Below are 27,103 nucleotides of genomic sequence, written 5' to 3'. Positions count from 1 at the left end.
TCAAATTAATCAAGCTACCAATGAGTTGTCTGTATTCGTATCAAAGATTTGGCATGCATTGCACTCATGCAAGAGAAACTGCTTCAAAACTTTATGAGTATATTTGCCCCATGTATCACTATGGTGGGGAGACTTGGGAAGGACTACACCATCAACCATACACCATTCCAATGGATGCTCTAGCTCTAGGGCCATCCATTGAGAGAGGTACGATGGGACCCCAAAAATGGTTTTGACCCCTACAAGTAGGGCAATCCACGCAGACATTACGGACACCTTTTTTCTTGTGTGCCACTCACATTGGCAGACGTATGCAATTAGCTACCTCGCCTTGGACCCCCTTCGAAGAGAGACACTCACCAAGTTCTGATCAGCCTCCGTCCACGAAACATCTCCTGTTTTGGTAGGTGGTGCATGGTGGCCTCCCTATTAGAACTTGGTTGGAGCAGATAGAAGGGATGGTACCTTTCGGTGCTGGTGAACGATGAGTGACAAGGAGACAATTGCCCACTATTCATTTAGAAGGGTTTGGAAATGCTTGCTCAAGATCATTCTGAGGGTGTGGCACATCCGACGACTGTTGAGTGGGTGATGGTAACTTGGCTAACAGAGGGACAACAAACCTTCTCTATAGACATGACAACCCCCGCTCACTTGGTGGATGGGGAGACCGTTATGAGCCTAAAGATTTAGGATGCCACTCCACCCTCTAGGCAGCACCTTGAATTTCTTCTGGAAACCAATGTTTGGGAGAAACTTTGCAACATCATGTCCTAGAACATCTTGGTGGCATATTGCAGCCTTGTCATGGGAGGTCACCAGGTCCATCCTGCTACACCCTCATCAACATATGGCTGATACTATCTACACCTTGAGCACCATTTGGAAGTAAGGTACAAAGCCCGTCGAGTGGTGATAGCGCTTCTACAAGGGGAGTTTTCAATATTTTCAAGGATCAAGGAATTCGTTGGCTGTGCAGCCGACCACATTGATTCTTACAGTTTTCCATAGGACCCAGAGAAGCAGGCTACAAGGCAGCCAGGATTCTCCTTCAATTTGGACCCGGGGGAGTAGAGATAGCCATCTGCAGATTCTATTGTCGAAACAGCAGAGCTTTCCAGAATACTACCAAAACTGTTACATGATATTTAAAAGCCCAAGCAAACAGTGAGGAATTAACTGAGGAATCTGCAAAAGCTCATCCTACGACGATCAATGACCCACAGCCCACAACAGCATCCGATATTCCAGATGCTTGTATTATTTTCATTTTTCTTCATGTAGTGGTTCCCCTAGCTATAATCCTCTAAAAAAGATATCTGTTATTGTTTCCCTGGAGGATGAGTTTGTTTCAAATGGAATATATTATAATTATACCCACAAGATTGTGATAAAAATGTCAGTAAACAAAGAATGCTTATTTGCAGAACCTATGACCAGCTGCTCGCTGCATGAAATTATACATTCAAATCCAGAAGAACTTGATAAACATAGACCACCAAATCTATATATTGCACAAAATATGCAATATTTGGAAATCAGTCCAGAATTTATAGAGAACTGCTAGAGAAATCGAAACCGTCAAGACCATGGTTTGCATTTTCTTTTCAAAAGCATGCTAACTAAGGAATCATTCTAGACAAATCCCTATAGAACTTTGTAACGCAAACGTCATGCATATTGTTGAATGTGTACATACCCTTTTTATAAGGTCCAGACAAAGAGCCTTCCGGATCTCTTTCTCTAGATCTTCTGGCAGGCTTTTAAGAAGTTCTTCCTCATTTACACCTCTAGTTGCAGCCCATCTGAATCGTTCTGCTTGTCGCACTTTTCTGAGAAGGAAGAAGAAAGGGAAATGTAATGTAAGCAAAACAAGAAACAAAGTTAGATAACCATTACAGATCAAGATCACACGACCTTTTTGATCTACAGGATAACATATCAAGTACTGAAAGGTTCTTTAAGAACAAATATAGCACATATCTTGAGCCAAGAGTAGAGAAAAAGTGTTTTTTAACTTTTCCTCCCATATAAGTCCAAATTGACACTCCGGCATGAAAGGCATACTTTGCTCTCTGATCCAAAAGAACTTGCTACTGAGCCTTGTTGCAACAAGACACTCTTGAATACAAGCATCTGTAGGCCGCTTTTGCTCTTCCCTCTGTAAGGCTTCTAGCTGCTAACAAAGGCCATGTCTCCCATAGAAAATCTCATGTCTCTTGGTATTAGCAATGGAATGGTAGAAATCACTAACACCAAAGAGGACTGCTACCACAATTGAAGAAGATGGAAATCCGCTTTGCATATGAGAGACCCAAATCCGTAACACTACCTCTATGATGCCCTCCTCTGCATACAAAGCATACAAAATATTGATATTGGTAGAGCGGTCTCTCAAGCAACACTCATAAACCATGAGAACTATAGGAATGTAATTCGAGGTGGAAACCTAAGCCACGTCTATTAAATGCCCAATCACCAATATATAATCTATCAATCCATGCATGGATGGGCATTTGATGTCTCCTATTCGACCAAGAGAAAAGGAGCGAATGAGGCAAAGCATGAAAGGCATCATCTATTCAAGCATCTCTACCACTAAACTGGAAAGAAAGACATCCCAAACTGCTCTCTTAAGAGAGTGAATGCCACCTTCCCTTCCCCCTTTTCTGTCTAGAGGCAACTCTACCATGTTGACGTCACCTCCAATAATCCATGAGTTTGCAATTGCAGCCCAAGAGAGAAGTTCCTTCCAAAAAAGGGCATGATCTCCTCTATTGTTGGGGGCATAGAGGTTGAGAAGACCAACCTTACGTCCCTCAATCAAAAGTATGATCCACTGTGCTCGAGATGTTTACCTAATTTTGCACAATCTTTACAATGCACCTCCTTAGAGGTGACTGCCAAAGACGAGGCGTCACCCTTGATCTAGCCCTTCAGATACAGAGATCAAGGAGACCATGCCCTCCACTGCATTGAGAGACAGCTCAACAGACATAGATACGAGAGCTTCCCACATCTCATCAAAAAGCCACTCAAGATTGCCATGAAGTAGTTGTCAAGAGAAGCCTACAACTGGTACATACCCGAGGAGGCTCGTGATGAGATAAAGGATTGGAAACAACTAAAGACAACGATGAAGGCATACTTCATCCCTCAAAATGAAGTGTTCAAAGTTCGACACGAATGCAGATGTTTTCGTCATGTGGCGAAGAAAAACTTCGAGAGTATGTGCATAGTTCTAGGCAAATAATGATCGGAGAAGGTGAAATGACCAGAGATAGAAAATCAGGAACTGCAGCAGCCTTGAAGATGGCTCAAATAATAATTGACATTGAGTGCAGATCTGGAGCACACTGTGGCACAGATCTGCAAAGGGAAGACAAGGGACGAGTGGCAACCGGGAGAAATTGTAGGGAGAAGCAAGGGGAGCAGCTCAGGCAAAAGAGGCCAGGTTGTCCCTTCACTCACGAGTGAGGGTCACATGGGTCTTTAAGGAGTAGTTTTGAGCGTAGGAGGTATGTCGATTTCTTTCATCTATATAATGGGATTAATGATGATTCGTTAACCAAACAAACACAAATGGAGGCAGAAGGCTCATGCTCAGGAAGAGCTTTTCATTACAGTCAACCAAGAAGCAGCTAATCAAATACTGCTCCATATTGAGGGAAGCCATTTATAAAAGGACAGAAAACAATCCTTCTACACATACAAAATTTAGTAACTTCAGTGCATTATTATAGAATTTTGCCACTTTCTAATTCAGTACCACTTTCAAAGTAGAAGGCCAAGATATCACAGAGTTAGTGAGATTGATGTGAACTTCAACTTTGGGTAATCATACTAACCGTCATGCTATGAAATAATCACTAAATGCGAAATTTAAGTTTTTAAGAAGAGGAGATTTTTCAAGAATTGCATGTTCAATTGTTGTTGCTTTAAAACAGGTTTAGTGACTTGCTAAAAATCCAACAGTGACAGACTAGAACTTCAACCTTTATCTTAATATACAATCAATGTCTTCCACAATCAATGTCTTCCTATAGACAACCATGGCCAAGCCAACACCGAACAAATAAGATTAGAGCTTCGAAATTTTCACGTGTAGTCTTTCGACAATATCCAAAATTCAAGTATTTTTTCATTACTTGCGAAATTTTACTGGCAATTGGCGACGGGCCATCCATGCTTCTACATCATGTCTTCTCAATTGCATTTCCACCCTCCTGAAAAAAAAGTAAAACGAAAACAATGGATATCAGTGTCCATCCTCATGCTCTCAATGGAGAATGAAAGAAATTTGTGAATAATATATAATTCAGAGCAGAGTGCAATCATTTGGCAGGAAGAAGTCATATTCATAACATTATGTTACAGTTTTCCCAGTATATGAGTGTGGGTTTACCTCACACTCTTAAGTTTCTCTTACGATGCTATGAGTTTTCATATAAGACACTCATGGATTCTAAAATGATTACCCCAATGCCTAAATGAAGCCATCCTCAACAAGGTGGAAGAAATGCTCTCTATAAAATGGCAAATTGACAGCATGTAGTTGTGATGGGGATACTTCTATCCGCTGAATATACAGCTACCATAAATCATCTCTGATGAGCCAGTGTATCTCTTCCTCTGTCAATCATAAGAAAGGAGCATTCACGGAGTATTTATATAGAGGGCGATGATCAAAAGACATGTCATAAGAGTGAAACAATGTGGCTGCCCATGAGAACAATACTTTCCATCGCCCTTAGCTACTAGCTGCATGGATGATAAGAGACCCCTCCACCGTAACCATTGTCTACCCTTGTTAGTCTTCCCATCCTACCTTTTTTTTAAAAAGAGAACAACTTTCTAGTAATGCTTGGAAAATCAACCATACAAATTAGCAGTCCCTTAGGCACTGACCATGGGAAACAAAATCAAAAGAACTGTGTTTCCAGAGAACCCAGCTCACTGCCTAGGGAGTCTCTAGAAAAGGAGCTAACAACCAGGGAGGAGGACTATACAACCAGCAAATCCCTTGCAGCCTGAAAATATAAAGAGTACATGCATGCCAAGCCTTGCAAAAACGTTCCCGTCTTTCGGCAGTTGCTCTAGAACATGACAACCTGCAATCCCAAGTGGCCTGCAAGGTTTAAACGATATGTTGCCAAATGGTTCCGTCCTATCCTACTACCAAGCTTAGTCAAAGTAGGTGATGAAATATCACTATAAACTCTCCAAGTCTAATATCATCTCTTTCCCCCAACCGTGCATGAGACGTATGGTACCACCTTGGAGGAAGTAGATGAGGGGGAGGGGCCTCTCATAGCATGAGAGGACGGGGTGGATGGGGCAGGTGGTGACAGTCGCTCAGCATGTGGCGGAGGCGGAGAGGAGGGGCAGGAGGGGGGGTAGACTGGCAGTGGCAGGTGGCTTGCCAAGGAAGATCTTGGCGCTTGATCTGCCCTGCAGCTCAAGTACTCCAGTAGGCTGTACCGGTGAATGCGAACCCTATACCCCTGTTTTGTAGGGTGGGGAGGTCTGGTAGGAGGAGAAACCGACGCTAGAATTACAAGGGGTCCCCCCGTGTCTTGCTACTCAGCCTAAGGATGCGTGCCCTATGCTCCAGCCACCTAACGATCGTCTGATAGGTCAAAGAAGTCATCATCCTTGGGTGTTTGTGGTTGTTCAGAGGGAGCGCTGCTTGGCTGCTCTCCCTGGCCACCTTGCTGTCTGAACGAACCTTCTCCTTCGACTTCGCTTTCCTCTAGCGACTACCTCTTCGATTTTCCTTTTGCTTTCCAACTTTGGTCCACCTCCCTTCGGATGGCTCAACCCAAGAGGTCTGAGACTCCTACTGCTGATGTTGTGGTTGGTGGTGCTATCTAAGTGTCTACTTGGATCTCTCTGCCAGTGGCGCACTCTGTTGTCCCAGGTGCACCTACGGAGTGGGGGAGGGGTCCGTCGCTAGCCTCTAAGCCAATCCTGCACCATGACCCATGTGTCGCATCAGAGAACATTAAAGGGCACTGCCCCGGTAGCCTTGACATCTCCACCCACTAGCGGAGTCCCCCCCCCCCATCTAGTGTCTTAAGGTAGATCTCCTCCGAGAGAGATTACAGGCTTTTCACCATTAGTCGAAGTCTGGGGACCCCATCATCCACTACAACCAATGCTGTTGTATTTGGTAGGGATTCCAGCAACGTGCCAAAAGCTCGACCTATGGACAAGAGGCTGGCTCAATACTCTCTTGACAGCACTGAGAAGCGGAGCGTCACTGGAAAGTAGGGTACTCAATGCATCGTGTTCATGTCTTCCATCGTGAATCCATGGCACCATGGGAAAAGACACACCATGTGCGGGATGACGAAGATCGAGCTTTGCTCCACAAGGGCCACAGTTGTGTCTCTGGTAACGTAGCTAAACTCCCCTGCCAGTAGATGGTGATATCTTGGATCAAGCACTAACCTTGCCTGGATCAAGTCACGTATATGTCTCTTCCTAGGAGTGAGACTCACGATCCTACCTACCACTGCTGTACCCTGCAATGATTGAACTGCTTTTTGAACATGTTGCTTATCTTCTAGAGAGGAGGACCTTAATAGCCATGGGTTTCGAGGGTGTTGCCATAAGAGCCCCTCTAGCCAACTAGGGTCACCACCAAGACACACCTCTCCAAGATAAACGCATTTGTCTTTCACTAGCCCTTCGATCTAGGCTAGTCAATTTTGCAAGATAGATAATTTGCACTTCTTGCAACCGGTCCATGCAAGACAATTTTTTAACTACGACCACAGCCACTACAAGTGGTGCTACCACTGCCATTGCCAGTTCCTCCACCACTGCTCTCACAATGCCTGCCGTAGCGCCTACCACAACCGAACAGACATGTTGGGATCAGAGAGACCATGCAATGAATGCTATGAATAGCAAGAGGGTTGTTATGCCTCACATTCAATCTTGCAAGACAGCCACACCTTGATGGGCTGCCTAACTCATACCAGGGATTTGCTACGACATTGAGGCTAGTGGCCATGGATAACCCCAACCACTATTCTTTCGATCAGCTTGTTTCCCAACTCCTATAGGAGGAGTAGCATTGTGTTGATGAAATTGTAAGTAAGTATTCCGCTTGTTGCACGTTGGTGGGTAGGCACATATCTATGCACATAGCTAGTGGGTGGTAGTTTTGAATTTATGAACACTCTCATCAGAAGACTCTATACTAATGTAAATAATTGTTTTGAGATTGTAAATGCTTCTGCATGGACTCTTGGGAAATGATGACGGCAGTGTGGGTTTACCAAACATTCCAAAGCATGGTATCTAGTGTGTGACTTTGTGTTTGTATGGGATGACAAATATTTTTTAATGGTTGTCCCGAACCATACGTGCATGAAAGCATGAACATTTTGTGTCGTGGGTGTCTTTTAAATCCACTATGTTCGGATCATATTCATCATATGTGGATAGTCGGTGGGCAATTAGATACTAAGTGCTTGTGGCATGCATTAGTGTGCACAAAGTCTATTAAAGTTTTGGTCTAAGTTTTGGAAAACCTGGAGAGTGGTAAAAAGGCAAATATGAGGTGGCTAATCAAGAATGACGTGGCTCTTGTAAATAGGCATGCATGCAAGGTGGCTACATGATTTTGATTTCAAGCTTCTGGAGGGATGAGTTGTCATGTACGTGAAGCCTAGGCTTGCATGAGAATTCCGGAAGGTTTCATAAGCACACAGGAAATGGAGTTCTCTAGGGGGGTCTCGTCTTGGTATGTGAAGAGGACCTGAGGCGACAGGAAAGGGAAGCTCCATGAGCAGGAGAAGCTGTGAGAAAGTACGTGAGCAAAGGATGATGTGGAGACAGGAGCTTTGTGATAGAGGTGGCGACTCTATAAGAGGCTGGTGAACTGTGACAATGTGCGTGCTCCGTGAGCAAGAGAAGCTACAAGGCACTATCATCACGTGAAGGAGACGGGCGACACGGGTGGTGCAGCTAGGATATGGATTGGCTGGCCGACAAACAGTAACGAGCTGATGGTGCACACAAGAGCTCACAGGCTGGATGTTTGGCATTGCAGGAGCTATGTGCTTGGCCCAAGGATCAGCCTTGGCCTGTCGTGCGGGCAGGGATCCATCTGAAGATGTGTGAGCTCGTGGAGGACCTAGTGTGCACATCATCAGGGAGCCTAGGCCAGAACTGTCGATGTATAGGTTGGTGCCTTGGAGGCATATTTCATCACGGAATCATCCGCTCATCATTTGTGTCTTGGTTGGAGAGGGGCTGCTTAGCCATGGCGCCTGGCTTTATTGTCACGTGAGCTCGGTTGGAGAGAGCAGAGGGGCCTTTGGTTAGGCAGGTGCCGGATGCCAGCTCCTGGCTGTGGCATCTGGCAGGGATGATGACTGTGGGAGCGTGGAGAGTCTTGGAAGGACGAGTTGCTGCTCTTGTTGGAGGTGACAAAAGTGTATTGTGAGCAAGAGGAGAGGCCGTGGAGTGGCTGCAGAGTTGGGAGATTTGAGACAAGGGTGGTGACTCTGTAGGAGACTGGAGGTTAGAGCGTTGTATAACCTTGTGGGCAACATGAGGCTGAAGGCTCTGGGTGCTTCATGAGAGGAAAGAAGCCGTGAAGCCATGATCTTCACGTGAAGAAAACAAACGACTGATTGTGGAGGTACATGAGTTGGCGACTTTGAGGGTGGCCATAAGATTCTGTTTAAGAGGAGATCCTTGGATGATGGCTGTAACAAGCCGAGATGTTAGCTGGCTCTTCGCGACAATACATGATCGTTGTGGACGCATTTGAGAGAACAAGGGCCGAGTTCCACGAATTATCAGTGAAGACAGTTAGCAACTTGAGGAACAAAGCAAGACTGTTCTTGGTTGATTTGTCATTGGGATACATGAAGGGAGGACAATGGCAATCATGTGTATAAAAAGTCTTCATGTTGTGCATATATGAGACGTGGAATTGTGTATGTCAGAGTCTTGTTTTAGTTTGATTGCAAGAGTCCGTTTAGAGTCCAAGACTTGTGATACATGCTCTGGTTGCTGGGATATAGCTCCATCTATAAGCTACCCACACTATTCTATTCCCATTGGATTCTGGCCTTAAATGCTTTTTACTTTTACAGTCAAAGAGGGAAATGATTATATCACTGGAGCTTGGGCAGGGGATATGTGGTCTATCATTTGAGGGATTCTATGTCGAGATTTTGCTCTCAGTGGTCCATGGTAATTATTAGACTTAGTGATACATGTGAGTGATGAGGAGTGGGCAGAGGTTGTACGACTTCCGGATGATATGTGGCCAGAGGATGTGTTGAGTGTAGATGTGTGTAGGGATGAAGATTTTGAGTGAATGTCCTTTTGCTTTGTGATTGTGTTGTCTAGTATCTTTTATAGTGGATGAGGTTGGCTGTAAAGGCAGGGCAGGATCTATCTTTTTTGTTCATCCAGCGTCGTCAAGATAGGGCTTCTTCTACTCATGCCGATCATGCCTTTGCCACCGCCGATCCGAGTGGGAGAAGAAGCAATGTAATTATTGCAGAAAGCCCAAAAGCGCATTGCTTTGGAAAAGAAAAAACAGCAGCTAGTTCTTGCAGTTACAAATGCTCGTACTGCCCCTGATGACTCTCATGAGGCAACAAACCTAGCTTTGGATGAGTGGGCATTTGTTGTGAACTGCCTCTACAATTCGAAGATGCATGCGTCAGCTTTGCCGATTTTATGCTCACACCAGAGGTGCACAAAAACAAATGCAGGGCAATTTGCTTCATGTTGCTTTGATTCCTACTGCCTGTAATGAGGAACCTCAAAGTCATAAGGATTGCACTTGATAGCAAAGAATGGATGGATGCCATGAGAGCTGAACTTGATTCCATTCATGCAAATGGCACATAGGAGTTTTGTGACATGCCAGCAGGCAAGCCTGCCATAGGCAACAATTGGGTCTAAAAATTGAAGATGGCAGTGTTGACCACTACAAAGCCCCTGCCTTAGTACGAAAGGCTGTGTCCAACAACATGGCATTGACTTTGAGGAGACATTCGCTCCCACTTCATGCATTACGACCATTTGGTGTGTTATTGCTCTTGCATCTCACAGGCATTGGGAGCTCCACCAGCTGAACATTAAGACCACTTTCGTTCATGGGGATTTATTGGAAGAGGTCTATGTCACTCAGCATCCAGGATTTAAGGTTGCAGGTTATGAAACTCAGGTACGCCGGTGAAAAAGGTCCTCTATGGTTTGAAGTAGGCACCTCCGGCATGATATGCTGAGAAACATTCTTTTTTGCTATTTTAGAACAGCCCTACAAAGGCCACTCTTTATGTCCAGAAGAGTGAATCAGAATTTCTGATGTTAATTATTTACATGGATGGCATGCTTATCACTAGGCCCGACACACACAAAATTGCAGATTTCAAGGCAGAAATCATTTGCAATGTCAGATATGGGCATGTTCCACTATTATTCGGGCATCTAGTTTGCCAATGTTGAGGGGGCCACAACGATGAGTCAATCCGAATAGGACAGCTCTTGCAGCACTTCCAGTTCAAGGACTCCATTGAACTTGGCTTTTGTTTCTCCTCCAAAAATGGGAGTGCCCCATTTGATGCCACTCCAGCAAGCTAAGGGCTGCCTTATTTACTTATGTCATACCCGGCCTGATTTTTGTAGTATGCCCTTTCACTGTTAAGCAAGTACATGCACAAGCCCAGCACACCACATTGGCAGGCAGTCAAGCGGCTCTTCTGTTACTTAAGGCCACACAACATTTGGGACTCTTCTAGTAATCAACCTTCACTGGATTTGCATGCATTCACGGATAGTGATTGGGCAAGTGTTATGACACGAAAGTGTCTCACAGTGGCAATTGTTTCATGCTTGACTCGTCATCATTTCTTGGTTCAGCAAGAAGCAACCTACAATTTCTACTTCAAGTTGTCAAGCTTAGTACAAGGCAGCCTTCACAGCCAATGTTGTCCTACGTTCCCACGAAGGATAACTTAACAAATCTCTTCACGAAGGCTCTACCACGACCCAGGTTTGAGGCTTTTTGACATGCCTTACATTTGGAAACGTTTATCATGTGATGTTGAGCTCCTTGTACCATCATGGGTGCTATATCCATTTGGGACGAATATGTGTAACCATGATATAGGTTCCAAGTATAGATTCCAGGATACTTCAGCCATACCATGGAGGGGGATTTGTTAGCACTTAGCCCTGGTATGGCCTTGTAAGCTAGATAGGACATTTGGTCCCGACCCATGCCTTACATTTGGGAACATTTATATGTGATGTTGAGCTCCTTGTACTATCATGGGTGCTATATCCATTTGGGACGAATATGTGTAACCATGATATAGGTTCCAGGTATAGATTCCAGGATACTTCAGCCATACCATGGAGGGGGATTTGTTAGCACTTAGCCCTGGTATGGCCTTGTAAGCTAGATAGGACATTTGGTCCGAGCCTTGATCAACAGTTGATTTTAGAACCATATAGCGGCCACACTTGTACTTTCTTCATGATCCATTTGCAAGTACTCTTGGTTTCCTCAGCTGTAGTTTCCCTCCTTGCATTCCAATTCAGTTCCATTGCTCCCCCCACCCAACAAATATTGTTGAGATACACAAGCAATATCAAGAAGAGATCTCATGTTCACCTTCATGTCAACACCATAGGAGAGAAGATACAGATTCTCAAACAAGTTAGAGATGCGAGATAAGAAGAGGGGTTACACAAGGTTCGCCCTCTTCCTCTAGACTATATAAAGAAGAGGGGTTACACGCTCCCACACAAGAACACCCTCTTTGGATAAACTAAAATAAATTGTAATATATTACTACAAAGAAGAGGGGTTACACATTCCAGCACAGGAACACCTTCAAATTAGACAACACAAAAGGGATGCGGAGTCCTACCAAACCGTGGTCCTCCGATCTTACCAAAAATCCTCCTTACTATCTGACTGGCACCTATAGATCTTTGAGCCCCTCTGAGCTTATGTAGACTCTTTTTCCAGTGATCCTTCCACTTTGCTGGCCCCAGTAATCAGCCTACATGGGCAGCACCTCTTGAGCTAAGTCTGCAGCTTCTTCTAGGTCTTCTTCACCTCCTGAATATAGGCCCAAGAAAGTCCTACCTGCTGCTCCTTTCTGCTCTTGGTTGGCTGCTCCAAGTGATGTCAAAATGAGCATAAATGGTCCTCCTTATATGTATAGGTCCCAAGGGCCCTCAAAACCAGCCGCCCCCTAGGTCAAATTGGCCGACCCAGGAGTGCTTACAGCCGACCCAGTCAGCCCTAATTGATGACCTGGATGGCCCACAAAACCAAGCATTTGCAGGTGCTGCCTGGCCACGTGACAGGCTGCCACTGGCCCAGACAAGCCTGCCCTATTTCAGGCTCTTCTTGGAGTCATTTCCAGCCCCATTCCTGTCGCCTATGCTGTGCCACCCTGATCTGCGGATTCCATCTCCTGTTCCGGCCCCTGCTAGTCGTCTACAGCCATGTGTCACCTCCGTACTGATCGTACAATGACGCCACCTGCCCGGGGTCTGTTCCATGCTGATGCAGTGCTGTTCCAGGCCAGATATCCTACGCAATCTTTCTATAGGCAAGCTCTGATGGCCACGTGGCAGACCCACAATCCTTCAGCCCACCATGGAGCCTTCCAACTGCCAGGTAACTCTTTGAGCTGCAGCCCACATGGCAGCCCATGTGCTGCCCATGTGGCAGCCCCATGTTTCTTTGTTTCTTCTCTCTTGGTATGTTACCCACATGGCATCCAATCAGATGCCCATGTGACAATTGTAACCCTAGGTCTCTCTCCCCCATGCTCTCTTCACTTGAGGGCTTACAGGTGGGGAGGTGACCAACCCTAATCCTGGAAAAAGTTTAGGCAGGCTTGAGTTCGCAACAACACCGTTTAAGGATTTATGATATGGTGGTGTTTGCTATTGCTAGAGCATGTGCTTAGAAAGTCTACATCTTTTCAAACCTCCTCATTGACTTGCAGTGGAAGATTGTAAATTCTTTCTTTAATTAGCTTTGTAGAAATTGACTGTGAGAAGACATTTGGAGCACTGCAGATGATCAAGTTAAAGGCCTAACGTTAAAACAGATCAGTAAATCCATCGAAAAGACTTCCATAAAAGCACAAATCGAGCATGGTTCTAGGGATAGAAATCAGATTTCACTAATGAGTTTCCTTCCCGTAACAAAATTACATGTAAGATATGAAATCTGCCAAATTCACTGACATTCTAACGGCTTTTGAATAATTTGGCAGATTAGCCAAGAAGAGAAACAAGTTACCTGCGGCTTAAGGACAACAAAAAGTTCTGCATGTTCCCAATGAGCAGTACAGTTAGCAAAAGACCCAAAAACATGATGCCCAGTAAAAATAGCACTTCTCCTGCAAACAAACTGGGGACTTGGTTTCCTGCTAAAGTACTGATTTGCTGCAAAAAAAGAACCAAGTACAGGGATTGAGTTCTAAATGAGATTTCAATTCTGTATGCAGTATGTATTCAATACACCACCATTTCAGATGGATGAGGGATTTAGACTCAGAAAGGCAATAAAGCACCTTCTCTTTATCTTCTAAAAAGAAGTCATATCTGTTAGTCATATTGCACAATATGTGGCAATTCTGTACTCGCAGACCTCTCAACCACTTACAGAAAGATTTAAAACGAAAAGTTAAGTTAAATTATGCAAACAAAAGGCAGATTTATTATACCTGGAAGCCCCAGAATAGCGAATAAATATATTTTGGCACAAAGGTTGTTTCAAATGTCACATTTATGGCAGACGCATAAATTCCATATGTGAATGAAGAGGAAGTTTGGGAAAGGCAGGAACTCGCGTTGGTGTTGTTTAGCCAGCTGTCCCAAAGATTGGCATTTATCCTTGTCATCCTGTCAGTAACATTTCCACCTTCCCCACAATCTAGAAACCTTCCATCACACCCTGCTGCAGTTGCATTTACACAAGCATCATGGAGGCACTGATTTACCCTCTGCAAAACAGTCAATTAACACACAGCTTAGCATTCCTTGGATTATGAGTACTTATTGTAGAAGTACTGAATTAACTAAAAAAACTTCACCATATCAGTCCTGCCTTGGCTGCACCAGACTGTGGTGTCCACTGCCTCTCCAATCAACAAAAAGATTGGGGGAGAATAAGGCACATCAAGGTCTAGCATGCCTATGCCGTATAAAGTGACCTACACAATCCTAAAAAACAGGACAAACAACCTTAAAGACGTCTGCTGATAGTCAAATACAACAACTTTGTGAGCATCTACAAAGCAGGTGATGCCTGTTTCACATCATACATTTACATGTGACAACAGGCCAAGGCATTGTTCATACTTCGGGCACCCAAGTCATGTCCAAATTCATGGCCATACCTCCTCATGAGCCTCTAGCATGCACTCGAACTGTTGAGTTTACAATGGTTTTTAGTCACTGCATCAGTGTCTCTGACTATCTCATGCAACAGTGCACATATCAGGGCATAGGACTGTACCAAAATCTCTGACTTAGCCTCAAAACACACAAAAAAAAAGCCGTCTTCAAGGGAATTCCTGCAATCTATCATTTTTCCATTGAAAATTTCCTGGTCTTTCTATCCGGCATCTAGACAAGCGACTTGCTTGGTGGAAGGTTTGTCTTGGCGGTATTTGGAACAGTAAGCTTCCGCTCAGCTCCCGCTCAGATAGAGGCTTTTCTTACGGCAGTGTGTTCTTTCTTGGCTGCCAGGTGCATTACTTCTTCACATTGTCCATCTTGCTCACATCCGAGGGAGACAGTCCTCCATCCGCTCTGGACTTGCCCGGTTTCTCGTGATTTTCTTCCCAATATCTTCGTGTCCGATTTCTAGCATTGCTTTTGGCAGACAGTTTTGGTTGTTTCAAATTTTCAGTTGGTGTCGTTATTGGGCTCTCGATCTTTATATTATGCCTATAACTCTCGGTTCTATGGACAATCCACTATGGATGTTTATCATTTCTTCCGTTCCTACCTGCTTCACTCCATGCAAGATGCGCATTTCATGGGAGATCTTCCTATGGCCCAGCTACAAGTGTTCTTTCACTATTTTTAGTTTTCTTGTACTAGCTGTTCTTTTACTAGAGCAGCTACAATATGCTTTCTTTTCAGTTTTTTTAGCATATGAGTAGTAGTTGTCTCGCTTTGAGACAACTATGCATGTACATTTTTCTTAATGAAAGGTTCTTTTACCCCCTCCCAAAAAAAAAAAAAGGTGTGTGTATGTGTGTGTTCACTATTGGGCACTCTTGACTCTATGAAAGGACAGAAATCATAGAGTCTTTGGTAATTCAACTTTTTCACTTTTCTCTTTTTTCAACCACTCTTTGCAACAATCCTTTTATGGTTGTCTGCAAACTCAATACATAGACTATGTTGTATACTCGTCATATAATGAGATCTTCTCTTGATGTATTTGGGCACTTCCCATTTTTTTTGGGATAATGACTCTGTAATATAATGCAAAAGATTTTTAACCACAAAAAAAAAAAAAAGTGTTTGTGTGTGTGATTGGTTCCTTGTATGCCTCTCAAACTTCAGCTTCTAGAGCTCGAATGTGGGACTCCATAAAGCAATATCCTTGGCCCACAAATGCTATACTTTGTGGTGATTTCAATAATTCTCCTAACTAGAAGGACAATACCACACATAAATCCCATATGCTGCCGTCTGAAATTCAGCAATGGGAACATATGATTTCATCACTTCGTACCGCAGATTTATGTACAGCAACTCACCCTTCAGTTTTGGGATTTACATATCATCATAATGCTTTTACAAAATATTGGGCCAAGCTTGATAGATTGTATCTTATTCATGCTCAGCAATATAATGATTATACATGTCAAATGTGGACTGACTATTCTCAACAACTATCTGATCACACTCCACTTTGGCTGAACTTTTCATTTGGCATGCCTCTGGATGACATGCAGCTCTCTTCAGTCAGACACTTACAGGTCAATCAATTATATCTTTCTGATAAAAAATTCCAGCAAATGATTAGATTGACTTGCAGGCCATTGTTATCTCATGCTCAGGAGGATATTGACTTTGCTTGGACCTCTTTTGTACATCGTATTCAAAATGTCATCAAGGAATATGGAAGATGGTACATGGTAGAAACCAGGCATCATATCCAGTGGGCAAAATCATACAAGCAGTCCTTGGTACAAATTAGCCATCAAAGGTCCCTTTTTGCTTCTGAGCAGAGTTCCTTGTCTTGTGCTTCTTCCATAATTCATGCTAATGATAAACACAAGCTTTCCAAATGGCAGACAAGGGCTAGAGTTAAGCCTATGCTACATAAGGGCTGTTCCTCAAAATCTTTCTTTCGGAATTTACATGCATATAGACAAAGTCAATCTATCATGAGAGTCAGAAAATCAGATGGTAATTGGACCCAGACTTTATCTCAACTAGAAAAACAATGTCTGGATCATTTTCAACTGCTTTTTTCTCAGCCATCTTCTTCTACTTCTCAGGTTGGATTGGCTCAGAGCAAATGTATTGATCTTGTTTCTCCTATTGTTTCTTTGCCAAAAGCTTCATTGCTGGAAGTGTCTTTTTCAGATATTGAATTGGATGAAGCTCTCAAACATTTGGGTAAACATAAATCCCCTTGCTGGGATGGTTTGACGATTGAGTTTTTTGTAGCCTTCTGGGCTGAATTAAAGGGTCCAATCTTAAAGCTCATTAATGTAGCCTGGTAGCATCAACATCTTCCTTCAGCTTGGAAGCATGGTCTGGTCAAGCTTGTGCCTAAAAAACTCCTATGTGAGACTATGGCTGACTGGAGGCCCATCACTTTGATTCCTGTTATATATAAACTTATTGCTAAAAAGTTGGTTCATCGGATAAAGGATATTCTTCATGATGGACTTCATCCCAGGCAATATGGTTTTGTTCCAAGAAGGAATATACATGATAATATCTCCAATACTCTCATCGCAATGGAATATGCTAAATATTCAGCTCAAGATGTTTTGGGCATGCAGGTGGATGTGGCAAAGGCATTTGATACCGTACAATGGGATTATGTCTCTCAAATCATGTCTAGACTTGGTTTTGGGCCAAAGCTAGTTAATGTCATATATTGGCTTTACTCAGACTCCACTACTCAATGCTTTATAGGGAATCATTTGTTTGAGTCTTGGACTCTGGACAATACCACTCATAAATCCCATATGCTTACCTCTAAAATTCAGCAATGGGAACATAGGATTTCATCACTCTGTACCGCAGATTTATGGACAGCAACTCACCCTTCAGTTTTGGGCTTTACATATCATCATAATGCTTTTACAGAGTATTGGGCCAGGCTTGACAGTTTGTATCTTATTCATGCTCAGCAATATGATGATTATACATGTCAAATGTGGACTGATTATTCTCAACAACTGTCTGATCACACTCCTCTTTGGCTGAACTTTTCATTTGGTATGCCTCTGGATGATATGCAGCTCTCTTCAGTCAGACACTTACAGGTCAATCAATTATATCTTTCTCATGAAAAATTCCAACAGATGATTTGATTGGCTTGCAGGCCATTGTTATCACATGCTTGGGAGGACATTGACTTTGCCTGGAACTCTTTTGTGCATCGCATCCAAAATGTCATTAAGGAATATGGAAGATGCTACATGGCAGAAACCAGGCATCATATCCAGTGGGCAAAATCACAAAAGCAGTCCTTGGTACAGATTAGCCATCAAAGGTCCCTTTCTACTTCTGAACAGGGTTCATTGTCTTGTGCTTCTTCCATAATTCATGCTAATGATAAACACAAGCTTTCCAAATGGCAGACAAGGGCTAGAGTTAAGCCTTTGCTAGATAACGGCTGTTCCTCAAAATCTTTTTTTCGGAATTTACATGCATATAGACAAAGTCAGTCTATCATGAGAGTCAGAAAATCAGATGGTATTTGGACCCAAACTTTATCTCAGCTAGAAAAACAATGTCTGGATCATTTTCAGCTGCTTTTTTCTCAGCCATCTTCTTCTACTCCTCAAGTTGAATTGGCTTGGAGCAAATTCATTGATCTTGTCTCTTCTATTGTTTCTTTGCCAAAAGCTTCATTGCTAGAAGTGTCTTTTTCAGATATTGAATTGGATGATGCTCTCAAACATTTGGGTAAACATAAATCCCTTGGCTGAGATGGTTTGATGGTTGAACTTTTTGTAGCCTTCTGGGCTGAATTTAAGGGTCCAATCTTGAAGCTCATTAATGTAGCCTGGCAACATCAACATCTTCCTTCAGCTTGGAAGCATGGTCTGGTCAAGCTTGTGCCCAAAAAACTCCTATGTGAGACTATGGCTGACGGGAGTCCCATCACTTTGATGCCTGTTATATGTAAACTTATTGACAAAATGTTGGTTAACCGGATAAAGGATATTCTTTATGATGGTCTTCATCCCAGGCAATATGGTTTTGTTCTAAGAAGGAATATACATGATAATATCTCCAATACTCTCATTGCAATGGAATATGCTAAATATTCAGCACAATACATTGGTCATCTCTGAGTAACCTCCATAGCCTCTGTGCATCTAGCTCTCTAGATATGCCAGCATGCTATGCTCGCTAAAACCTCCCAAGAAGTATCCACAGAGGCATGTACATCTATAAAAGGAAGGTGTGGTACCACATCCAACGAGCAGGACTCAATCTGATGACGTCGAACCAAAATGGCCCGAGAGGAGTCAAATCTCTCATAGAATACCTGAAGCCCTGTAAGAGAAAGCCAAGCCACTGAGCCCCATGTCATAAAGAATGAGGAGTGGGCAAAGTGACTGAAAATCCTGGCTACCCCCATCCAAATCAACCTCGCCTATCTGCAATCCCATAAACAATGCTGAATAGTCTCCAAAGCAGAGAGGCCACGAGGGCAAGTAGGGTCGGCTCCGAACCTGGATCTCCAAAGGTTCACTGCAATTCCACCATGGATAGAAAGCCAAAAGAAGAGAGTGATCTTTCTATTCCTGTGGGATTTCAAGAGTCTCCTCCAGAAGCACCTCTACAGATCCACAGTGATATCAAATATCTCCCAATGAGGAACTCTGGAAGGTCTCCAACCTCTACTACTGAGATGAAATCTCCTCGCATTACTGACCGTGTAACGAAAGAAGAGGATGCTCTTCTCTCGATGCCCTGCGTCAATCCACTCCCACTCTCCAGGGTCCCACTGCAAATACCTAACGGGAACTCCCCCCTAGAGCCAAAGCCTCCAAGACCCAGTGGAGAGTAGCCGGGGGTCTGGGTCGAGGAACCACTCTGAATCTGATCCCTGCACCAAAAGACCTACAACCCTGATAGGCTGAAAAGCAAACTCAAGCAAGATGTACTCTGTGGATCTGAGAAATCTGCCACCATCCTGCACAGTAAAAACTAAACCATCCTCCTGTGTATCTCGAAAGGCCAAAACCTGAAGCGGAACACTGCCTCTCGTAAAAGTACCTACCCAAGTGGAGCAAGTGAGTGGCATATCATCTGTGTCTACCTACTCCTCTGGAAGGGCTGCCTCAATTTGCAAGATCCTCCCTGCACTCCCTCTGAGATGTCCTGTCAATTGAGACTTGGTCTCCTCTGGAATCCTCCGGAAAGCTTTCCAAGAACCCATAGACGATGCAGATCCCCTCTCCCACCTGGACCACTGCATGTAGAGTGAGGCACCAAGTGGTCTACCATGATATTGTCATTCCACATGATGGGTTGCCTATCAATCTCTTCACGAGAGGAAGGAGGAATCCTCCGAAGAGTGCTCCTGAAACTGGCCCATGCTTTCAGAATGGCAACCATGACAGAGGACGAAGGTGATCTAAGGCGTCCTGTGGTGAAGATCCACCTAATACTGCTCATCCAGTCTCCTCCTAAATAAGGTGTGCACCTCTGTATGTTGCTAATAAGAAAGGCCTTCCACGGTTCCTGCCCTGGCATAAGTGCCCGCACAACCATCTTGCATAGTAAAGCTCTGGACTGTAAATCTGAATCAATAATATTGAGAGCCCCTTCCTATGTAGGGAGAATGAGGGTCTCCCAAGCCACCCTGGCTAAGGTATCTGCTGCGCCATCAAGCCCACTCCAAAAAAAATTTTTAATCGGTCTCCTGAGCTGAGTGATGCAGTCCCTAGAATAGCACCAGCAAGAACAAACAAACCAGGCCGTGGCCAAGAGAGCCTAGTTGACCACCACAACTCTAGAGGCAAGATCCAGCTTGGCTGAGCTCCAAAAAAGGAGCTTTTTCCTCATGCTATTCAACACGGGAGAAAACTACTACGTGGAAGAAATATCCAAGCCGACCTGGCAGCCCAAATACCTAACAAGCACACCCCTTTGAACCCAAGTGAATCCTATGTCAAGCCCCCAAACTGGAGTGTCCTCATCACTGATCCAACAGCCATTGGATTTATGACATTTTATTTGCGCCCCCGCCGCCAAGCAAAATAAATCCAATGCTGTCCTAAAAGAAGTGAGCGTATGTGGAGTGGCATCCAAGTAAACTACTGTGGCATCTGCAAACTCACTGTCAAGTAACTCTGATACAACACAGTAAAGCCAAAACATAGAAGGGTGCCCTGCAAAAAACCCCAATCTACTCTGTCATAAGCTTTCTCAAAATCCAAAAGTAGAATGGCTAGATTTTGGCCACTCTGCATGGCCCACTCTAAGGCTTCCCAGAAAAGAGAAAATGTTATAAAAAATGCTTCTGCCATGCACAAATCCCGTCTGAGTGTCATGAATAAGATCTAGGAGAAGGGGCTGCAATCAGAGGCTGATTGCCTTGGCCAGAATTTTGGAACAAGTCCCTAGAAGTGTGATAGGCCTCCACTGGGACACTAGATTGCTGCAACCTCCTTTCGAGATAAGGTGGATGAGACCTTCTGTCAGCGACCCGGGCATCTCACCAGAGTCCGAACTACCCTGCAGGACTGAAGTAATGTAGTCTCCAATCATATCCTAGAATGCAATGAAAAAATAGGGGGTAAGGCCATCCAAACCTGGGCACTTGCCCTTGTGAAGGGCTGAAAGTGCAGTCCTGAACTCTGTGTTGGTGAAAGATGCATCAAGCAAAACATGCATATCCGGTTTCACCAACAAATGGATGCTCTGCCAAATAACCTGTCTAGCATCCTCTCTATCCCGTGTCTCAAGATCACCAGTAAGAAGGGCGGCATAAAAATCTGAAGCTATGCGCAAGACGTCATCAGGATCTGTCTGTAAAACCCCATGTGAGTCAATCAGTTGGGATACACTCTCTCTACTATGTCTAGGGCCAAGAGTAGAGAAAAAGTGTTTATTGCCCTTGCCACCCATCTGAATCCAAAAGGACTCCCATGCATGAAAGGCATACTCTGCTCTCTGATCAATTGCTCTCTGATCAAGCAATACCTACTGATGAGCCCTTGCTACAGCAAGGCGCTCCTGAATCCAAGCATCTGAAGGCCGTTTCTGCTCTTCCCTCTGCAAAGCTGCCAACTGTTGGCGAACACCAATCTCACGTCTGAGAATATCTCGTCTCCTGGTACAAGCAACTGAGAGGTAGAAGTCGCTAATACCAAAAAGGACAGTAGCTACCTGTGATGGCAATGGCTGCCCACCCTAGACATGAGAAAACCCATATCTACAGGGCTCCCTCTGTAAGGTCCTCCTCAATGTACAAGGCATCTGGAATCCTGATGCTGGCAGATCGGCCTCTCAAGTGAGGCTCTGAGATAGCCAGCACAACAGGAAAGTGATCTGAAGTGGAAATCCCAGCAGCAATGCATACCGATCCACCTCTCTCAAGTGCCCAATCATCTACATAGAATCTGTCAATACATGCATGAATAGACATCTCCTGCCTCCTGTTCAACCAAGAGAACAGGAAGGACTGTGGCTAAATAAGAAAGGCATCGTCCAACCAAGTATCTCTGCCACAGTAGTGAAAAAGAAAGGCATCCCAAGCTGCTCTCTCTGAAGAGTGAAGTCCTCCTTCTCTACCCCCTTTTTTGTCTGACGGTAACTCAACCATGTTAAAGTCACCTCCAATCACCCATGAATCTACAATGGGGGCCCAAGAGAGCAAATCCTTCCACATAAAGACACGTTCCCCTCTAATGTTGGAGGCATACAAGTTAAGGAAACCAACCTTACACCCTCCAATCAAGAGAATAATCCACTGAGCTCTAGAGGGAATAATGACTCCGTGTCCAACAACCAAGGGGAGAACCGACTGCGAAAGTGAAATAGAAGTGCCTCCCCTGGTGCCCAAGGTAGGCGACCAAAAAGTACGACCAGAAAGCAGCTTGCCAGACTTAGAGCAATCACTGGCATCCAACTTGTATTCCAAGATAAAAAGGATATCAATAGCACCTCCAATGACACCTAGATGAAGCTGATTCCGGATCAGCCGCCTACAGCGACGGTGTGGAACTCCGCCTAGGCCCTGTATGTTCTAGCTGACTATCCTCATCGACAGAAGGATGCTGGATGGAAAGGCTTACCCGACCTAGTAGAGGAGACCAACTTTTCCTGGGCCAAAACACTCCTGCTGAGGGCAGGAAACTCAACAGGTGAAAGGATCCCTACATCGGCTGAGGAGGAGGCCTTGTCAAAAGGAATTCCAATGACCAGGACTCCTAAGGTGGAGGGCACAAACTCATCATCATCCATAAAAGTCGCCGAATCAGCCAGTGTCAAAAAAGAGTTCCTGAGAAGCGAGTTTGGCCGAGGAGTGCGAAGAAGACCTGCACTCGTGGAGGAAGGAGGAGAAGGACCTGCCAGGCCTCTATCAACAGATCTGGAGCTGGGAGCTGAGGAGGCCTGTGGCTGGGCTGAAGAAGGATCTGTAGTCCTTATCTGTGCAAACACTCCCTCAGCCGTGGCATGAACAGTCTGAGGGGGAGAAGTATCGGTAGCCCCCTCGTGATCAAAAGACTGGGGCTGGTGCATCTGAAGTCCCCTCCTGATGTGGAGCTGTAGTATCTGGGGCTGCAACAGCATCCACCTCTGGAGTCTGGATGGCATCTGTCTGAACCGGATCAAGGGTCTCCTCCTGAGGTAAAGGAGCCACTCTGACCGCTCTCCCATGTGGTACTGGGAGTGCTACAGGCTTTGGGTGCCCTGCTGCCCCTGGTGGTCCTGGGGTGCGCGAAGCAGGGCACCCTGCTGCTCTTGGTAGTCCTAGAGTGCGTGGTACAAGCCACAGGGGAGGTGTAGACGGGGTAGTACATGAAGGAGCCGCACCAAAAGACCTCTTGGGTCTTTTTCTCTTCCTTGGGCAATCTCTAGCAAAGTACCCAAGGGTCCTGCAAATCCTTCACTGATCCTGTCTATTTGCAATCTCGATTCTCTGTCGAAAGAGAGAGCCATCTGGACGCTGAATTATGATGTGCTCATCTAAGATGTTAGGGTCAGAGACAATGACCTTAACTCGAGGCACGCCGTCCGCTCGGACTACCTCTGCCGAGGAAGAAGGCATGCTAGGAAGGGGGGGAATCTCAGTGACCACTCTGAAAGTGGCTCCGATAGTAGCAAGAAGTCGATGGTAAACTTGAGGAAGATCAGGAAACTTGATGAACAGTGATGTGACCTGACTGTCCTCCTCGACCTGCTATTTCAAATCCAACTGTTGTTTCAAAAGGGGACAGCAGGAACTCTTCTGGGATCTTCTTAAATTCACATTGCTGCAAATGGTAAATACAGCATGGCAAAATCAACAGATGCCTATGTCATGGAAAAAGGGTCTTCTCAAGCTGATTCCAAAGAAGCAGCTATGTGATTCACTTGGTGATTGGAGGCCAATCACGCTCATGCCAGTCATTTACAAGATCATTGCCAAAATGGTGGTTGATCGGTTTAAAGGTTATTTGCATGATGGGTTGCATCCCTCCCAATATGGCTTTGTTCCACGTCGCCATATCACAGATAACATTGCCAATGCTTATATTGGGATTGAATATGCCAAATACACGTAGCAGGATGTTCTACCCTTGTAGGTAGATATTGCAAAAGCCTTTGACACAATTCAATGGGATTTCATCTCGCAAACTATGCGAGCTTTGGGGTTTGGACCAAAAATGCAGCAAGTTATTTACTGGCTTTACAAAGACAGCAATACGGCTTGCATTCTTTCTGGGGATATCTCTGATGAGTGTACTCTTCGTTGTTCGGTCCGCCAGGGATGCCCTCTCAGTGCTTTACTGTATGCCATTGCTACTCATCCTATGCTGCAATATATTGATCATCTTGTGGCTACAGGATCACTTCATGGCTTGGAATTGGATGCTAATTGCAGCATGGTTGCTCAAGCTTATGCTGATGATTCTACGCCCCATGATCTTGGTGCCTTGATGTAGGCCCTCTCTGTTTATGGTTTGGCAGCTGGTCTTCATGTTAATTTTCAAAATTCTAAGCTCCTCCCTTTGCATTCCAAAGACTGGCATAGTCTATTATGGCCCGGGGATATCATTCCACCCACTCAGTTTGTTCGTCATCTTGGTTACCCTTTGGGGTGGGAACTCACTTGCCGACAAGAAACTGATTGAGTTTTGGCTAAGCTTCGGAAAAAGCTTGAGTATTGGAAACTGGCAACCTGGCCTTTGCACGTTCATCTTCGAATAGCGCAGTCCATCCTTGTGGCATATATTCAATTTTACCTGCCATTGATCATGTTCACTAAGGCAGATCTTACATCTTTCATGTATGTCTTTATGGAAATCCTCTGGCGATCCAAACATGGCAGAAAAAGTCTCAGGTTGCTTTCGATGCATCACATTTGTTCTCCCAAGATGCATGGTGGATTGAACATCACGGATATTCATGTGCATATTCTTGCCCACAAGGGAAAAATGTTGCTGCAATTTCTACAAGGTGATCAGCCTTGGGCTCTTATGATTAGGACTCTGGTCACTCATATCAGTATTTCTGCGTTTGGTCATTGGCAACTCGATCAATGGGATTTCTTTTTTGGCTGCACTGATGGCACTTTGCCTGGCTGCCCTTTTGTCTCCCGCTTGCTTCTTGACTGGAAGCATGTTCTTTCTCATCTAGAATGGAATGAACGCCAATCTTTGTTGCTCGGGAATTCTTTGAGAGCTGAAAGCATTCACTGGTCGAAAGTCTTTCAGCCTCCCTTGGCTTTACCAAAACCTCAACGTTCCTACTTTGTCTCGTTTAAAGGCATCACCTCGGTTGCTGATGTTATAGATGATGCCGGTACTGTGCTCCCTTTTCTCTAGCAGCCACTACATATAAATTGGGCTCTCATTATCATCCTTTGTGGCGACAAATTACTTCTATGCTTTCGCCTTTTGTTCCGATTCCTCCTTTGGAACTCCAGGACCGGTTGGAAGATTGGACTTTGACTTCTCCAGGGTCCTCTTCTCGTGCTTTGAGGCTATCTCAGATTACTGTACCTGCATTGTATAAAATCCTTTTGCCTCAACCTTGGGTTTCAGAGAGAGGTGATTCTGTTTGGCGAATGCATCACCCAGCCAAGTGGTGGAGCAAAAGATTAGAGCAACTTTCGGCCTATAAAGTACCGCTTTGGCAACAGGTTTTCTTTTGGCGAGTTCTTTTGAAAGTGTTTCCATCTGGACAACTATTAGCTCATCGACACATTGCTCCTGCACTTTGCCTCAGATGTTCTGCTTTTTCGAAGACTTTGCCTTACTTGTTTTGGCATTGTCCGTGCTCTTGTGAGTATTTTTATCTGCTTCGACAATGCCTGCGAGCGAGATTCCCATAAGTTCCGTTCTCCTGCACTTTACCTCAGATGTTCTGCTTTTTCGAAGACTTTGCCTTATTTGTTTTGGCATTGTCCGTGCTCTCGTGAGTTTTTTTATCTGCTTTGACAGCGCCTGCGAGCGAGATTCCCATCTGTTCCGTTTGGAAAGTTCTTCTAGCTATTTGGGTTTCATCCATCCATACCAGATTTTCATCTTTTCTTCGTTTGGGTTCGCTACTGGGCACTATGGACTTTATGGACATATAGGAATTGTAAAGTCTTTGGTGATCCTACTTTCTCTCTGTTTGGCTTTTTTAGGCGTTCTCTGCAGCAATCTTTCTTTGATTGCTTGCAGACCCGCTGCATAGATCATGAGGTCTTTTTGGCATATACTGAAATTTTCAGTTGATGTAATTGTAGCACCTTGTTTTGAGGTTGCTACTCATATAATATAATCAATCAAAGATTTCACCAAAAAAAAGTGTGCGAGAGAGAGAGTGCCTGCGAGCGAGATTCCCATCTGTTCCGTTTGGGAAGTTCTTCTAGCTATTTGGGTTTCATCCATCTAGACCGGAGTTTCATCTTTTCTTTGTTTGGGTTCACTACTGGGTACTATGGACTTTATGGACATATAGGAATTGTAAAGTCTTTGGTGATCCTACTTTCTCTTTGTTTGCTTTTTTAGGCGGTCTCTACAACAATCTTTCTTTGATTGCTTGCAGACCCGCTACATAGATCATGAGGTCTTTTTGGCATATACTGAAATTTTCAGTTGATGTAATTGTAGCACCTTATTTTGAGGTTGCTACTCATATAATATAATCAATCAAAGATTTCACCATTTAAAAAAAGTGTCTGAGAGAGGAGGAGAGAGACATATTGCTTCCTCTATTTGTCACAGATGTCCAGCTCCAAGAGAGACTGTGCCTCATCTCTTTTGGCATTGTCCTTCCTCTCGTGCTTTCTTGGACTTCCTTGGGCAGATTTTGAGAACTCGGTTTCCTCATATTGCTTTTGGCAAGTTCTTCTGGCTTTTTGGTGTACATCCACCTAGACAAGAGTTTCATTCTTTTTTTGTTTGGGTTACTCTGGGCACTCTGGACTCTCTGGAAGGATCGTAATCATAGGGTCTTTGGTGATCCTCTTTCTTCCACTTTCTCCTTCTTCAGACACTCTTTGCAGCAATCGCTTTTTGATTGCTTGCAATCTCGTGTCTTTGATCATGATGTATATTTGTCCTACAGTGAGATTTTCTCTTGATGTATTATAGTTCTCCCTTTCTGGGATAGCTTTTTTTGTAATATAATGATTCCAAGATTCCACAAAAAATGTGTGTGTGTGTGT

At 44.3% G+C, this 27,103-nt stretch overlaps 1 protein-coding gene across 4 annotated transcripts in view; it reads right to left on the bottom strand.

Annotated features, from left to right (window-relative positions):
* The window catches only part of LOC147881293 (putative cyclic nucleotide-gated ion channel 20, chloroplastic), a 229,693-nt gene that overhangs the window by 57,417 nt on the left and 145,173 nt on the right, over positions 1-27,103 (bottom strand). For all 4 annotated transcript variants that reach the window (XR_015543997.1, XM_087402227.1, XM_087402228.1 and 1 more), the window contains exons 6-9: positions 13,740-14,018; positions 13,313-13,458; positions 4,149-4,226; positions 1,700-1,832 (exon numbers count right to left, since the gene is read on the bottom strand). Coding sequence is in view for 3 of the 4 variants with exons in the window: in XM_087402227.1 (XP_087258353.1) it covers positions 1,700-1,832; positions 4,149-4,226; positions 13,313-13,458; positions 13,740-14,018 (636 nt within the window). In the remaining variant the exon portion in view is untranslated. The remainder of the gene's footprint in view (positions 1-1,699; positions 1,833-4,148; positions 4,227-13,312; positions 13,459-13,739; positions 14,019-27,103) is intronic.

Source organism: Dipteris shenzhenensis, chromosome 31 (genome assembly GCF_047967505.1).
Source record: "Dipteris shenzhenensis isolate YYH24624 ecotype China chromosome 31, Dip_SZ_1.0, whole genome shotgun sequence".
Taxonomy (NCBI): domain Eukaryota; kingdom Viridiplantae; phylum Streptophyta; class Polypodiopsida; order Gleicheniales; family Dipteridaceae; genus Dipteris; species Dipteris shenzhenensis.
Note: the sequence above shows the minus strand (reverse complement) of the source record. Positions and strands in the feature narration are given on the sequence as shown.